We start from the raw sequence: 15,895 nt of genomic DNA, 5'->3' as shown, positions 1-15,895 counted from the left end.
ACTTTATGTCGAAGTACGTGTTTGAACGTAAAGGAATCCAATTGGGAGGATTCGACAGTTTCTGGCACGAATTCCTTACTCTCTATCCTGATTTTTCCTTCCTGGACTCAACTGATCTGAGACTTACGTTTGTATGTGAATTGATGCCCTTAACCTATGGTACAAACATTCACGGACTACCTGAGGAAGAATATTATTATTTAAAGCTGGGGGATTATGATCCTGATTTTGGAGCAGAGAGTGATGATGGCGATGAAACTTTTGAGGATTCTCATGAAACTGAGAAATGTAAATTTAGAAAATTAAGCAATTTTGACTCCAGAATGATATAAAAGATTCTATTTTTAATTTTAGGGAAGGAAGATGATCTCCTTGTGGTTAACATCCAAAATCTTCACCGCACTCACGATTCTCTTGATAAAATCGCTAAGTCCTTGCTGGCAAAGAATGCAGATCTAGAGGATGACTCTTCCGATAGCGATTAAGTTCCTCAATACCTATACCTGCAGTATCAATTTCCCACCATGTTCTCATTCAAATTACGCAATTTTATTACACCTTCAAAGTTCTAGGATTTAAAATTGTCCAACTGCATTACAATATATGTACAATTAATTGTATATAATATAATTTTTGTTGTGTTATGAAGGGAAGGAGAAGAGGGATGCAAAATTGCTATATGAGGTGTGAGTGAAGAAGCCTATTCTATCCTGGGACAGAGACGGTCACCCTGAAGCAGGGATGAAAAGCGCACAAGTTCAGCGCACTAAGGGAGGAAATAATCGTTAGAGCTTCATTGCTGCTAATTCGGGGGCGGCAGAAGAGTGTAGAGCGTCCAGCCGGTGAGCATTCAGGCCATGTAGATGAATGTGTTGATGTCATCGTCATCCCGTCGCATATACTTATGCTCAATCAGCCACTCGAGCTGCTCCTTTATCATCTTCTTCGACGGCAGAAACATATTCTTCAGAATATCAATCAATTCCGCTTGGAGAGCTGCATTGTTGAGTCTCTTTCTCATCTTCATTATCTTTATAATTGCTTCCTGCGTTCGCAATATCCGCAATTGCACTATCGACTGATTGTCCTCCTGCTGGGATCTCTCAGTGCTCAACTGCAGGCGGCCAACCATGTTAATCTGCAAGGACACATGGATAGAGAATCAGCGAAATTACAGCCACCAATACGTCCTTCAATCTCTCACACACCTTCCCTCGACGCTGTGGTCGATTGTTCTTGATCAGGGCAAACTCCTGATTTACCCAGAACAGAGTATTCTCAGCGAAGTCTTTGGGTGCAGTCACAGCCGGCTCGTGAATGAGCAATTGGCGTTTCAGCTTGGGGAAAGCCACCAGTGACCACAGCGTTCGTCTCAGTTCCGGATCTGCAAAAGAAGACACAAGAGGTTTACTAAACAGGACAAAGAGATTTACGATAGAAATGCACTCGCCTGGAAGCTCAGTGGCCAATCGCAGATTCTCATAGGACACCCTCTCGAGTGGGCGTTGATTCCAAGCGAAAAGGACAGCCATCTGGAAAGTTGTCACGTCCAAGTCGAAGCGTCCCACTTCGTTGGCGAACGTGATGGTGCCGTTACTCATGTGATGGTACCACTGCAGCTTCCGTCCGGAATGTTTCTTCTTGTAGAACTCCTCCACCTCGGGAATGTAGTCCTCCAGCTCCACGGGAAGACTCACGGAGACCCTCTCGGATCCCCGCGCCCAGGCGCCGGCGTTCAGGATCTTGATGTTAATGGCATCATGGCGCGTGGTGGAGGACCTGAACTGCGCATTGAGGTCCTCACTCACCTTGATGTCTTGGAACATACGCGCCAGCTTGTTCACGTAGTCCGCCGGCATGCCCACCTCGCGCAGCCATTCCACCATGTCCTCCTCCTTCTCGCTGTCGGCACTCGAGTCCAGGATGAGGCGACGCGTGAGGTGAGCTTTGTGATAGCGCATGAACACATCCTTATTGCTCACGTATTTCAGCACAAGCAGTACGTCCCGCAGGCGAGATTCGATCTGATCACTCGTGAGACGCTTGCTCAGCGGCGTCCGTCGCAGCAGCATATCACAATAGTTGGCCAGCAGCTCTGGACACTTGCTCTCGGGCGTTGTGACTTTTGTGCCGCGCGCTGTCGTGGCCGTGGGCAGTTCTAGCTTGAATACTGTCGTATCATTCACCACGGTCTTGAAGGCCTTGTCGCGCGCCGTAAGAAAGCGCGGATCATCGTTCACAGCGTCGCGCACCAGCGTGCTGAAGCGCCTGAACAACTCCAGAAGGCGTTCCACATACTTCTCCGAGTCTTGCGTGATGATGTCCGCCGCCGCCACCATATCCGCTAGGCCGGCGTTCACGATGTGGCTCTCCAGGTCGCGCAGCATCGGCTCCACGCCGCCCGGTACTCTGTCCAGCAGCCGAAACATAAGCTGCAGCCGATCCGTCTCGCCCGCCTTGATCAGGGGCGCGCACTCGGCCAGCAGCGTGGGCAAGTGATCGCAGATCAGGACACCCACACAACACTGAGTCAGGGCGGCGAAGCTGCTCGGCTCCAGGTATCTCTTCGCCCTGGCTTCCTCCTCGCGCAGCTTCGTGTCGGCGTAGCGCATGAAAGTTTGCACTCCGTTAGCCTGCAGCTGCTCACTGGCCTTCAACGTGTAGAACGTCGTTGTGGCCTGGAGATAAGCCGCCTCAAAGTTCTCGCGGTAAATTTCAAGCTGGTCATCGGGGTTGCTGCAGAGATTCACGTAGCTCTCGCGCACGCCGATCACCAGCTGCGAGTCGAAGGCGTCGCCATTGCGCTCCGCATGCACCAGCTTCATGGCCGAGTCCTGCAGCCGATGCTTGATGTTGATGAAAATGCTCTGGTTCCACGAGTCCAGCATCAGCTTGCGCACAATACTGTCGTCAATCGTGGACTTCTTCTGCGAGCCACTGCCCGAATTGTGGTTGGACGCCGAGCCCTTCCCCTGAAGCACACTCTCAAGCGTGCGAAATGGCATGGGCAGGTATTCACTCTGCGTGAAGAACTTCCTCCACTCCACGATGTAGGCCTTGAGGAGGGCCTGCTCCTCACGGTGCGCCAGCACCCTGGCCTGCGCCTGCTTGATGAACGCCACGATGTCCTGCTGCAGGCAGTCATAGATCTTCGTGGCACCCTTCTCGTCCCACAGGCACACCAAGTGGATCAGGTAGAAGATGTCCTGCCATTCGTGATGCGTCACAGCCTCCTGCTTCAACACCTTCAGTATGATGGGACGCATTACCGGCCACGAGACGTCGAATGTCTGCTGATCCCCTTTGCCCTGGCCACGCGAAAGACATGGACAAATGGATGAAAAATTGTCGCACCCCATTCTCAATGTCACACACATTTTCGCAACATCGCAACTCACCTTCAACATTGCTGATATTGCCTGGGCGTCTGGGATGCACCATTAGACAGATATTATCTGTTTTTGTGACACGGGTTTGCTAAATGCCACTATTTTCCACAATCTCACAATAAACCGCACGCCATAGGAAAACTCCACTACTACACCAGCGCCAGCGTGTGCACGGAGAAACATCGCTGAGGGGTGGGGGCGGAGTGACATTTCACATTTCAGCAACAAAAATTTTCGCACTTCACGTTCACGCAAGTTTTCCTCTTTTGCGTATTGCTAGCACAAAAATATCACATCGTGGAAGATCATCGGGAACCCCCCGAAGAATGCTTGCTGCTGGCCACAACGCAAAAGCCAATGGTGAGCATTGTGACGTCACGGACTTCCGTGTTTCTGGGCAGCATTTTTACCTGCAATTTTCCCCTCAATATTCCAGTCACAGGAGCCGCACAGCGAGGAAATGGCCCGGCCGGAGGAGCAGAATCTGCCAGAGTCGCTGGAGAAGTTGGAAATAGCGCTGCCTAGTCGAGGAAGACGGATGTCTGATGGAAGTTTGGCTGGGAATCCTTTCTTTGTCCATGGCGTGAAGACAACGTCCGGAAGTTGCAGCGAGGGCTTCAAAATACCAGAATCGGGAGAGAACAGCATGGCTGAGCGGCTCTTTGGCTCCAAATGCAGTCACTGTGCCACAGAGCGCGTCTCCGAACAAAGGCACAGACTGGAGCATAGTATAATCAACAGAAAGGCCTTCAAGCGACACTCACGGAAGCGAATTCTGCGTGAACCTATCCTCAAGCAGGTAACGAGGTGCATGCACGATAGAGCCACAACTGGCGATGGGCCTAAGGAGCCTCCAGAGAGTGAAAAGTCGGACAAGTGCTTTGATCTGAGTCGACTGCTTCCGGACACAATGTTTCCGGCGACAGGACAACAAGTTCCTCGCCAGTTGAAGCGCCGAGCATCACAGAGTGACGACGAGTCGGATGATCCAGTGGATTCCCCTGGGATCGCACCAAACAGTTCCTGCATCGCGAGAGTCTCGGCAAATGGGTCATCCTGTTCGCAACAAGCCCGGATTCATGTTGTGGCGGCCACATGCGATGTCACGATCGACGAATTGGCCAGCTACTTCGAGACGTTCGTCCACATACCCAAGAAGATGTCCTCGATGGCGGAAATGATGTACACGTAGGTGAGAAGGCCCGCTTTTATTTTCTATATCGATCTTTCAGTTTCTGAACCCCAGATTTCCTAATAGGTTCTCATTGTAAATTTGATAGATGAGAAATAAAATATTGGCGAAATTTTTTGTAAAAAATAGAGCCATGTTTCAATTGCGGTGCGAGAGGAATATTTATAGAAATCTTTGACCTATTTCTGGTATGTCTGTGCTTCGCCAAACATCAATTGCCGCAGCATCATTAAAAATATGGTCATTAGATTATTATTACTATTATGTTTATAATTGCTCCTGATACGTGCTAAACGCATTTGATGTTAGATGAAAATGTGTGCATGGGAATTACTTGCAGAAACTGCAAGGAAATGAGAGAAGCATTTCACAATTTCGGTAAATCTTGTGTTCAGCTTTCCACTGAACCGCAGTGACTCTGCATTATCGACTTTAAAGAGTCGTATTTGCGCGGGAAAAGTTTACCCGTGGTTGGTAAATAGTGGTAAAATTTCTGACTTGTTTAACACTTTGAGGCCGATAAAATCCTGAGCTAACGATTCGATATAGAATAAGATAAATTTCACTTCTTTGTATTATCTCTGAAGGTTTTTTTTGAGTTCTTGGACTCGAGAGATGACTTATTTCTTTTAAAATGATGACAAACGCCAACAATTTTATTATGAGTCGCTATGGTCCGACCTGAAGTTTAGCTGTAGCAGAGCAAAGAACCATAATTAACACTGAGAGGTCACATTTATTGGTCTTTGGCATATAAAAAGAAAAGTTGGTGAAAATGGTGTGATTCAATGCGAGTCTCAATCATGAAGGATGGCGGATTGCGGCGCATTTTACACGGCAAAATGCGACGGATCACATGAGCGCTCACGAACAGGCGCACTCCAGGACGCGCATGTCCGTCCAGGTGGCCACTTTGAGCTTCGTGGGATCGCGCTCGTCCACGTGTAGCACCTCGAGATCAACGAGCTTCAGAGGGGCGCAACATGGCCGTGGCGCCTTGCTTTTGTCCTGCTTCCAGATGAGACTCTGCAGCAGCGCATGGTGATGTGCCGGATTGTACTTGGGCGGGCATTTCCCGCGACAGAAGCCCGCATCGAAGGACTTGGGCTGGATGATGAACTCATAGCCCTTGACGTCTTTGAAGGCCACTTCCATGCGGTGTCGACAGCACTTCTGGTTGTTCTTCTGGCAGTCCGTCTGGCGTGGCCGGCGGATGGGATGCTGAATGTAGTGCTTGTACTGCCGGGAGCGTTTCTCGCGCTGTACAACACGTGTGACGATGTTGAGTGCAGGATTGGCGTCGTCATCGCTATCTCCAAATTGAGAGGCGTCGTGGACCACGTGCAGACCATTTCGGTGGCAACCGTCACAATGCACTTCCAGGCCGAGATTCTGGTGTCTTGCCTCCATCCAGCTCTCCACGGCGCGACTCACGTCCAACTCCACCCATCGGCTGCCACTCAGGTGCTCTAGTGACACTACCTGGCCGTCCAGGAAGATCCTTCCATACGGTTCAATCAGTTGGTAAACCTTCAAACTGATGCTATCGTCGCGACTGGCATTGCTGTGATGGTGGCGATTCTGCAGAAGTAATCTCAGAGTGGCTTCCTCGACTCCTGGCGGAGGCTGTTCAGCTTCTGGGAGTGGGAAGCGCACGAATACTAAGTCATGGCTCACACTTCGTGGACGCCGACGTCGAAAATCAGGCTGAGAAGCTGCAAAGATCAAGAAACAATAAAATTTAGCGACAATGACTTTTTCCATCGATCATCAAATAAGCTGAAATGTGAAGTTTCAGCCCCTTTTAATACACTTCTAAGAAGCACTAAAGAAGGGTGATTCTGGGAAGACTTACTGGGTGCAAATGAGTTGAAAATGAGTTCTTCGTCATCTTCGTGGACAAGATTTGTCTCTTGTCGCTTTCTCTGCTGAACCCTGTCCAAATACAGCTGATATTTCTCTGCATACTCTCTCTGGCTAATGTTAATCTGGAATGAAGAAGGCGAATATGAATCACTGTGCTATGAATGTGAGACAATTTTAGAACGCGATGATTGAAAGTATACAGTAATTAATTAGTGAAAATCAGTGGTCATAAAGACGGAAATGAGACATTTCACTCAGAGAGTGAGAAAGAGAAACTCTTAGGCGATTTGGGCATAAAAAATTGCACACAGCGTCGCACTTTTTCTCGCGCTTGCGACTAATATTGCTGAGTGATTGCCATTCACACGCAAGAGTGCCATTGAAAGCAAGAGGCGGGAAAAAAACATGGCAAAGAAACTATAATAGTCTTGTGAAGTAAGAAGACCCTAGAGGCAGTTGTGTGACATCATGAGCACCAAAATACAGAAAATCGTGTGGTGGTTCTCGGCATGAATCACAACAGGTACTCTGTCATAATTGATAAATGGACAGGTATTAAGTGGAGTAATCACAATTCATTCAATAATTTTCGGCACACGCGTCAACTTTCGGTTGTACTCTTGAGGCTTTTTGCCACAATCTGTGGGGAAAACACTCGATTGTCTCTCTCTCTCTATCTCTCGTAAAATCCCGCCAACCAGGTGATCACTCAAATCGATTATCTCTTCGCCACGCTCCTGACTTGCCTCCCATTTGGCGTGCTATCGCGAAAAAAGACGCGATGATTTAGATTTCGATTGATTGGTGTCATGTGTTCTTGTGACTTACTGTGTACACAATTGGCGTCATGACTATGAGATTTCTCACTCCTCTGTGCTTCTTTTTCTACAAATCCGCCACGGAAGGCACTCATCTTTATTTATTGAAATTGTGAAATACCTTGATATACTTTTTATATGCTTTTCAAATGACTTGCATGTTTCATCCCACTTCTGATGGAAGTGCTTGCATTCTAAACTGTTGTCTCTAATTATTTAATTGGTCCACTTCCTTAGGATTATGTATCCGCTCTGTTGCTTATTAGTGCATTTCAATGATCAATAGAACAAGTCATTGTCAGAAACGTAAGAAAGAGAATATGGAGGTTTCCTAATTAAAGGATCAGAGCAAAAGATTATATTTATGAAAAGGTATCGCAAGAAACTGGCTAATAATTAATCAATTACTCGATTCTGATTTTTCAAAAACTAATGATTTTGAAAAACTATATTTATAAGTTTCATTGGCCAGCATTAGAACACTACAGTAAATATTGTATTTGAATCCTTTTTCAATGGGCGTGGCATGTCAGTGGGTGGAGACTCTATAATCTCGGAGTTGTTAGATAAAGCTTGCTGCAGAGTCTTTTACCTTCGCCTGTTAGTTAATCCCAAATAAACTTGGGAAACGGAATTGAGCAATTGGAGAAATTGTATTAAAAAGGCACACGAAATGGGAACTAACAATCTCTCGTGGAGAAATTAATTCAAGTTAATTGACGTTCTGCAATTTGAGCAGCATCAAAATGCTGAGAGAGAAGCAATTTGTCTGCAATTTCAGATGCATCTCAAACTCAAATCGACCTTAGAATTGTCTAGAAAATACTAGGATCAGCTGAGATCGCCGAAAAGTTGTAGTATGTAAATAATTGAGATATTTCCATCGTTTTTGCCGGCCTTTCGCAATGTCGTGAGACTTTTTAGTCATCCAACGGTGCCAGTAAAGGCGGCTTATTCTTTTTTTCCCTCCTCTATTCCACACCGTAAAAGTGAGAGGAATGGAATTTCCGAGATCCGCTAATTTGTATAATTTATTCCACAAATATTTTTTCAGAAGATTTTCATCAGGAAGTCTGCGTTTCGGGGAGGAAAAAAGTCTTTTCATCGTATGGCATGAAATTCCCCAAAATTATATGAAGAAAACAATATTTCAAAGTCTTAATTCCCTTTTTTCACATGCCCATCCGCCTTCGTGAATATAGATGAAGAAAAACTGACCACATCTCGATTCAACCAGTAAAGTATGAAAAACTGTGACCACATTCCGGATGAATTGTGTATTCGCAAAATTCCAACAAAGAGATCCTCTTCTCGATCCTCTGTCTGAGATGTAGTGCGATAAGGAACAAGAGAAGATTTTGAGGCTTTTCATGTCTATCCAGGACATACATATCAATTTCCAGGTCTGCAAATGTCCATTAGAAGAAACAACAAAAAAGAAAAGGAAAAAACCCATAAAAATTATTATGGTAATAAATTCCTTATAATCCTCATGCATTTCACGATATTTCGAGGGTCTTTTCTTAATCTTCCTGTCCTTCAGAAGTTCACTTTTTCCCACAGCCACGAAAAAGAGGAAAGCGTTTGTCGCTTTCCTTTTGTTCTTCCGCGTGTTCTCCTCTTCGGTGTGTACTTAACAGAAATCACCGAGAAATACGATTATGGCTCTGTGAAAATGTAACAAATAATGGAAAATGCATATGAGTCACTTTTCACAGTGTCCAAAGTGCCTCTGACACAATAGAGGCCTTCCATTGCTAGTGTGGTGAGCATAAAGAGAGGAATCTTTAGTTGGTGAGCTCAAAATGCGTGAAAGGGATTAAAGCACGCACTCTGCTGAGGCTCTTGCGTGATATTGATCCATCATACATTGTTTGCGAAATATCCTTTAAACAATTTCAGATATTCGGTTGCAAGAAAAGAGAAAAAAAAACATGTCCTCTAGAACATCCCGTCAACACCTTGTTTTAAATTTTAGCGCAAAAGCAATTTAATATTGCCCGAAACATGGGTTTAGTCAGGGCACTTAAGGTGTTTTTAAATGACTTGCGATTTGTTCGTGTGCAGATTTTACTTAAGTATACTCCAAACCGGACTTAGCTTTATGGGAATATCGATCTTTATGCTGATTGAATGTAAGATCACTTCCGAGAACACAGCTAAAGATCGTCATGAGCCCCATGAAGAAAAGTAATATAAATATTGTGAAATTGTGGAGAAATTACAAAGAAATGAGCTTGAAAGTGTGATTGACGATCGAGGTAAAGAAGCTATGAAGCAATTGATGCGTTTCTGTGTGATCGTGAGAAATGATTTTTCTTGGAAGATCGCAATCAGAGATCATTCACATGACTCTCGACGGCGCGATATAATGACTTGATAGTCGATCATTTTTCAACGATAAGTGTTAGCAATTTCACACCGTGTTTTGGGCTGACGATCGGGAAATGGGATCCATGATCGCCGCTCAGTCTTTGTCTTCCGAACCACCCGGATTTGGTGGGATATGATGCGGTGTGGCCCAGATGTCTGTGGCGATTGTATAATTTCTATAAATTGGTACATTAATCATGGCATAGAAGGTGGTGGGATGAATACTAAAAGTGAAGAATTCCGTTGGAATTCAGGGAATTTCGCGTGTTTACCCCAATTTCTGTACTACGAACTGAATGACTCGAGTGGGTGGCGGAGAGTCATTAAATTGACTGGTATGCTGATGACCGAATTCTCAGCTTCAAGTGTGTATCCTTTTCCGACATACAAGGGGATAAAATGTCAATATATGCAACACCTTGAGGATGATTTTGAGTGGCTGAAGCCAAACAGAGAGAGAAAGGAATTTCAGTGGCGCCTAAATAGTTAAGAAAGTGTGTGTGTGGGTATAAAATTAAACCGAAAAAGTGACAAAATTGCCAATAAACAGCCATAAATTAATTGGCTTCATCATGCGGGAATACATATATTTAATACCAACCCATGCTTTAAATATAAATATAGAAATTGTTCATTACAAACAAATTAGTTGTATTTCCAAAATTAACTCCCAAAGTCTCTATTTAGATTTTCCGTACAATGTCCGGCATCTAAAATTATCATCTCTCCATCACCAATATTAATCCATATTGCCCATAATAATATACAAAGGAAAACGGCCAAATAACTCGCATTTTTCGCATTGCACGCTGAGTGGAATCGGCTCAGGAGCGCTGCGCGCAGTGTTTATCACGAGCAGATGCTGAGATCGTTGACAATGATCAACACAAATGTAATTAATTACGGGTGGTGAGGAAAAATAAAATCCCCTTTCCGCCGGATATTCTTGGCATGATGTGAAGTGACTTATTTGGAGGGAGATTTCTATTTACAATTCCATTCTTGGGCCTTCCTTGTCTGTCTCTCGCGCTTGTGTGTCTTTATCAATGGAGCAGACGCCAGTGTTCTTGCCTCGTGGGTGTGTATCAATTGAGAAGAAAAATCCAGTCCTTATGAAACGATAAGAAGCGACCCGAAATAGAAGAAATCAAACATTGTGTGCGCCCTTCAGCTTCAGGTATTCGTGGCATGAGAGAGGAGAAATTGACACCCGAAAAAAAGATCAACTTATAGTTAAGGAGAAGAAGAAGCACGAGAAAAAAACACTTGAATGAATCACATTTTTGTCATCATTTCCAAAAATACAAATCTCCCAAAAGAAGATGAAGACACTCCAAGTCACGAAATTCCTCCATGAGGAACCGCGTGAGGTAAGAAAGTCATCAGTTTCACCAGATAATTTCCATACAACCATGTATGATTCTCTTTTAGTTACCAACTAATCAATTGTCCATACGCGAGGGGGAGGGATTATGCTATATTTGGCCACACTGTAAATGTGGAGACGAGTTAATCTTCTCACCCATGCGATAATCATTGAAAATAATGCGAAGAATTCCAAGGATGTGGTGGCCTAATGAATTTATTACCTTGTCTCTGCGACTCAGCCGAATTTATTGGGATGAGACACAGCCACAAAAGTCTCTTTCGATCATCCCAATCGTCTTGTGACGTGCGTTCCTCGCGAGAGGAATTCATATTTGCTCCAAATCAGCTTTTATCCCTCATAATTTACTCAATCACGAGGGGGAAGTCATGCGATCGCATGATATTTGGTCATATCAAATATCACTTAACACTTTAAGCCAAAAAATAGGGAAGCTCACATTCAATACACTCTTGTCCAGGTGCGGAAAATCACAATCGATGATTGGATTCAAATTACTTCACCGAGAGGGGAAACTTGTAACGTTTTTTCAATGCAACTGCCCAAGTGAAAACTCACACTTTTGGAGTCATTGAACCACTATTGGAGATCTTCTGGAGAAATTGAGGAGTCACACATCTCTTGAACGCAGTGGGGAGCGTCATTACCTTATTTTGGACTTGTGTGGGCCAAACAGATCTAATCTATGCGGTTGTAGTGTTTTGTAGTACATTGTGAAGGAGTTGTAATTTCTTTTTGAACATTCAGAAGTGCGTGCTTCTGAGAAATTTAGAAAATGACTTTTGGTTGAAGCTTCGGCGGATCGTTAAAAGAGAGTTTTTCGTTTTATTGCTTGATCTTGTGACAAAACCAACACTAAAACTCTCTGATTTCACAAACATCACCATTCGAGAGTGTGTTTTTATGGGAAATCTTAAAGATCAATCTAGATTAATATTCTCACGACAAATTGCTTCTTCCAAATTACGTCAATTACTATTTCCAATTTTCGGGAGCGTTTATACCCAAAGCCGAGTCGATGCATTCCATGATAAATGATAGGGATTGAATAAACTTTCAATCTGACCCCCTTCTTGACCCTCAGCCCTCCTTCTTAGACCCTATGCTTCTCTACTAAGAAGCATAGGAAAAGAATCATAAAAATATACCATTGAAAAAGTACACGAGAAAAGAAGCGCGCGAAGAAAATCAATTTAGATTTATGGGATGAAGTACAGTAAATAACAATAAAAGAGTATTTTTCGTGGTTTAAAGGTCTTGCCTTCACTTTTTACTCTCTATCTCTCTCTCTCTCTCTCTGTCTCTTTCTTTCTCTCTTCGCATATACACCAAAAGCACCAAAATATGAATACAAGTATTGGTTAGACCATCGCCAGCAATAAATCAACAAATTCACACATTTTCGTGTATGTCGTGTTATCGAATTGTACCTTTTTCTCTGGGCCCACGGGAAACCTTCGAAATTTAGAGATTTACTCATATCGCTCTTTGTTTAATTTACTTAATGTGTGCATAGAGAAAAGCCGTGCTTCTTCGAAGATTTTTCCAATAATTTCAGTGTAATCAGATAAACTGATTAGTTTACATTGATTTTCTCTTTAACACCTGGGTAATTTTGTTAAGGGTTGAAGTTTAGGCTCAGCATGAGTGTTTTCTTCGTGTTATTTTGTAAATTTCGGTTCCAAATCGTCCCACTTATCCCCTATGCGTTTTTTCTATAATTTAATGAGTGTCTTGGCAAGGTTTGTGTGGGATTTTATATCTTTTCGATGGATCACTGGAGATTCCCACCCGCAATCCGATAATGGGAATTTAATTGATATCAGCATCTTTGAGAATTCGTAAATGATAATCAGCTGGATTAATGTCTTGATTTATGAATAAGTTGACACGCGCACGACGCGTACGTGAAAAGCAACCGTTCTTATGTTTTATCAATCCTCTCACGATCAGCGGTGATCATGTTGAATTAGGTGTTTATTGGCATGGAGATGATTAATGGATTTTCAACATTCTTCTCGTGGCTGTAATTGATTAAATTCAAATTAAGGGAATTGCGGTGGAAGATGTTGAATTTTTTGACTGATCGTGAAGGCAAATAAGGTACAAAATTTTCAAACAAACCATTGATGAGATGATGAAACGCACAGAGTCGAAGGGAAAAGACACGCGAAGTGTGAAGCTAGTGTGAGGCAATAAAATAATGCGTTAAAAAAACAAGTTCACCAAGTAGGAGAAAATATGCAAATAAGAGTTGCATTTAGATGCACTCATGATCGTTTTGTCGGCTGATTATGACAAATACAGAGTTGGAGTTCTCTATTGAATGTGTGAGAAACACGAAGAGGCAGAGTTGTCCGCAGAAAATGTACATTAATTAATTAAGTACACGATATAATTACGAAATATGTTGAAATTTAAATGAACGCACACATTGCTGTGTTCAGTGGGAAACCGCTGCGTGCATTGGAGATGCCACAGGTGGAGAAATGTGTGAAAAAAGATTTAATTTGTTATTTACTTAACGATTTATCGACTAGAGTTCTTGAAAGTCCAATTTCAGACAGAGAGATTCTTCTATTAACTCTCAAATCCATACATTTTGGTTGGCTTGTTTGTCGAGGGGAATTCATGTGTGTACGCTTCGATCTAACAAGTAATTTTTCTTTATTGAATGGAGCCCTTCACCCAAAACCGCGCTTATTTCTCTAACACAAATATATGAAGGCGAGATCTTCTCACAAAGGAAAATACTCAAAACTTTTATATTATTTACTTGGGAGATGAGAAGTATTTTTCATGTGCTTTTTTTAGTTGTGAAATTTTTCTATCCATCTATTTTTATACCCAATTTATACACCCCAGAATTTACATTCATGCAATTGGCATTTAAAAAGGAAAAAATTCTACAATTGAATTCTCACCATTCTCTCACAATTTAGAGAATGCAAAGTTAATTCTTCAGAGCAGGAAAAAATGGAAAATTAAGAACTTTTCTCATCTTTAGCGACATCAATCATTTTTTGCGGATTTTCCCGGAGTTTTTGCCATAGTGTGACCTCAAAAGCTTGATCGTCTTCTATCACCAAAACGTATGATTCACTGCGTCACCGCGAGAATATCTCTGGTTTTTTGCGAAATATTACCTGGTGTTTTATGAGAAATGCGGCTTTTCCACTGATCGATACATCAATTTTGGCGCCTTGTGGAATTCACAGTGCATATTAGATTTTAATTGGTCGCGATAACGCCGCGCGAATGATCGTGAGATAAGCGAAATTCCACAACAATGCATTGAATTGTGGTAGTGAAGCTATATCACTAAATTGTAGGCTATTCTCGACTAATCATTTCTTCATTTCTCTAAACATTCTCTATGCCGATTGCATATAGACACGCAGAGTGAAATTTGGGGAAGCCCGTTGGGGGGTCTTTTGCGCAATACTACAGGCAATTCTGGGCAAATCATCCACCCATTGGATAATTTGTGGAATGTGATCGTGAGAGATCGTCTGAAAATAAATAGCATGAGGCGGTTGGTCCACAAAAATGTGGGATGCCTTGGATTTTTTCCTCTTTTATATCCACACAATCTTTCTCCTCTCCGCCTTTTTGAACATTGTGCGCCTCCAACACTGTCCCTCTCTCTTTTTCACTCCACCAGATAAATCACGTGAAATATTGTGGGAAGTTTTAATTAAAATACAAATATAGAGTGTGTGTGAATTTCTCCTTCATCGTCAATTGTGGCGCAATTCAATTTTCGGTGCTAATTTATTGGCCATTTCTCAAAGGATGATCATGATTTCATGATTGTCGATCATGTGAGTTGTGCGACTTACCTGTGCTACATTGGGCAAGTGGGTGAGGTTTAATCCTATCTTTACGAGTTGGTGCAGTCTCTCCAAATCACTGGAGCTCAGGGGCTCCCGCGCGGTCTCAGCGTCTTCACTGTCCACTAGCCTCTTGCTTGGCTCATCGCCCCACTGTTCACACTTGGCCATCATCACAAAGTCACTGAGAACTATTAGGCTAACATAAATTAGGCTTAAGATTAGCGAGCCACTCATGTGGCGGTGCAGCAGGGACTCCAGCGATCTCCGGCGCCTGCGAAAGGGTCTCCAGATGCTGCTGAAGATTTTTGCGTGTCCTGCATTACAGCACTGAAACTCTGCAAATGCCATTGCAAAAGTTCACTCAAGTCACTTTTCCCTTATCAAAATTCAATTAAATAAACGCCGAGTCTGATAAAATTCTTCCCACTGTCTCAAGTCAATCACATGGCATCAATTCCACAAATACACAGCTTGTTCTCTTCACCTCATCAGTCTTGAAGAGATTGGTAAATGTTTCGTGTGCGGAAACGTAAATAATATTTAGGATCTTCACTTTTTCTCACATTTGATTCACAACCGCCAGAAAAAGCGCGGTAAAAATAGATGATACTTATTTATAACCCTTTCATGGGACAAGTCAAACTGTGCACGGTTTTGGTGTTGATAAAATTCCAGAACTTCTGGTATTGCATCCTCCACATTGGAATTATTCAACAAACAGGCACCAAATATTCGAGATGTTTGCCACACTAAACAGATCCTTTTCTACACCAATGATTCAAACAGGCAGCAATTTTCTGCACTTCACATTCTAAATGATTTCTCCACCCACAAGAAATCTGTCTTCAATTCACATAAACATGCGCTTCTGCTGCTGGTGCAACTGAGGTGAGGCACTGCCGAAATCATGCCTTCAGAGCCGAACCACGATGAGCTCTGTTGAGTGCTTAAATCAAAACTAAACTCCAAGCTGCACGGTAAAATGCTTTTTATAATTTTTAACGTTTTCTGTATCTCCGTTACTCATTTTTACT

At 43.2% G+C, this 15,895-nt stretch overlaps 3 protein-coding genes across 3 annotated transcripts; 1 reads left to right on the top strand and 2 right to left on the bottom strand.

Annotated features, from left to right (window-relative positions):
- Positions 1-527: 527 nt before the first annotated feature.
- Positions 528-3,499, bottom strand: LOC132260268 (cullin-5). The gene is made up of 4 exons (XM_059758280.1): positions 3,399-3,499; positions 1,451-3,308; positions 1,209-1,384; positions 528-1,138 (listed from the first exon to the last, which is right to left on the bottom strand). Exons 1-4 carry the CDS (start codon positions 3,405-3,407, stop codon positions 851-853), a joined length of 2,331 nt encoding a protein of 776 aa, XP_059614263.1. The 5' UTR covers positions 3,408-3,499; the 3' UTR covers positions 528-850.
- Positions 3,500-3,560: 61 nt separating this feature from the next.
- LOC132260269 (oxidative stress-responsive serine-rich protein 1) lies at positions 3,561-4,709 on the top strand. The gene is made up of 2 exons (XM_059758281.1): positions 3,561-3,749; positions 3,826-4,709. Exons 1-2 carry the CDS (start codon positions 3,747-3,749, stop codon positions 4,579-4,581), a joined length of 759 nt encoding a protein of 252 aa, XP_059614264.1. The 5' UTR covers positions 3,561-3,746; the 3' UTR covers positions 4,582-4,709.
- A 602-nt stretch (positions 4,710-5,311) lies between these two features.
- LOC132259764 (transforming growth factor beta-2 proprotein) lies at positions 5,312-15,805 on the bottom strand. Its single transcript, XM_059757521.1, has 3 exons — positions 14,868-15,805; positions 6,437-6,569; positions 5,312-6,296 (listed from the first exon to the last, which is right to left on the bottom strand). Exons 1-3 carry the CDS (start codon positions 15,207-15,209, stop codon positions 5,446-5,448), a joined length of 1,326 nt encoding a protein of 441 aa, XP_059613504.1. The 5' UTR covers positions 15,210-15,805; the 3' UTR covers positions 5,312-5,445.
- Positions 15,806-15,895: the final 90 nt, after the last annotated feature.

The sequence above is a fragment of the Phlebotomus argentipes genome, unplaced genomic scaffold (assembly GCF_947086385.1).
Source record: "Phlebotomus argentipes unplaced genomic scaffold, Phlebotomus argentipes genome assembly scaffold_18, whole genome shotgun sequence".
NCBI classification, from domain to species: Eukaryota; Metazoa; Arthropoda; class Insecta; order Diptera; family Psychodidae; genus Phlebotomus; species Phlebotomus argentipes.
This window is presented reverse-complemented; position numbering and strand designations above follow the sequence as displayed.

Coding starts and splice junctions, on each gene's coding strand:
- LOC132260268 (XM_059758280.1), bottom strand. Junction 1,385..1,450: donor ATTGGCCACTGAGCTTCCAG/GCGAGTGCATTT, acceptor CTTCTTTTGCAG/ATCCGGAACTGAGACGAACG. Junction 1,139..1,208: donor GACCACAGCGTCGAGGGAAG/GTGTGTGAGAGA, acceptor GTGTCCTTGCAG/ATTAACATGGTTGGCCGCCT.
- LOC132259764 (XM_059757521.1), bottom strand. CDS start 15,209: ATGGCATTTGCAGAGTTTCAGTGCTGTAATGCAGGACACGCAAAAATC. Junction 6,570..14,867: donor ACTTGCCCAATGTAGCACAG/GTAAGTCGCACA, acceptor TCTTCATTCCAG/ATTAACATTAGCCAGAGAGA. Junction 6,297..6,436: donor TTTCAACTCATTTGCACCCA/GTAAGTCTTCCC, acceptor TGATCTTTGCAG/CTTCTCAGCCTGATTTTCGA.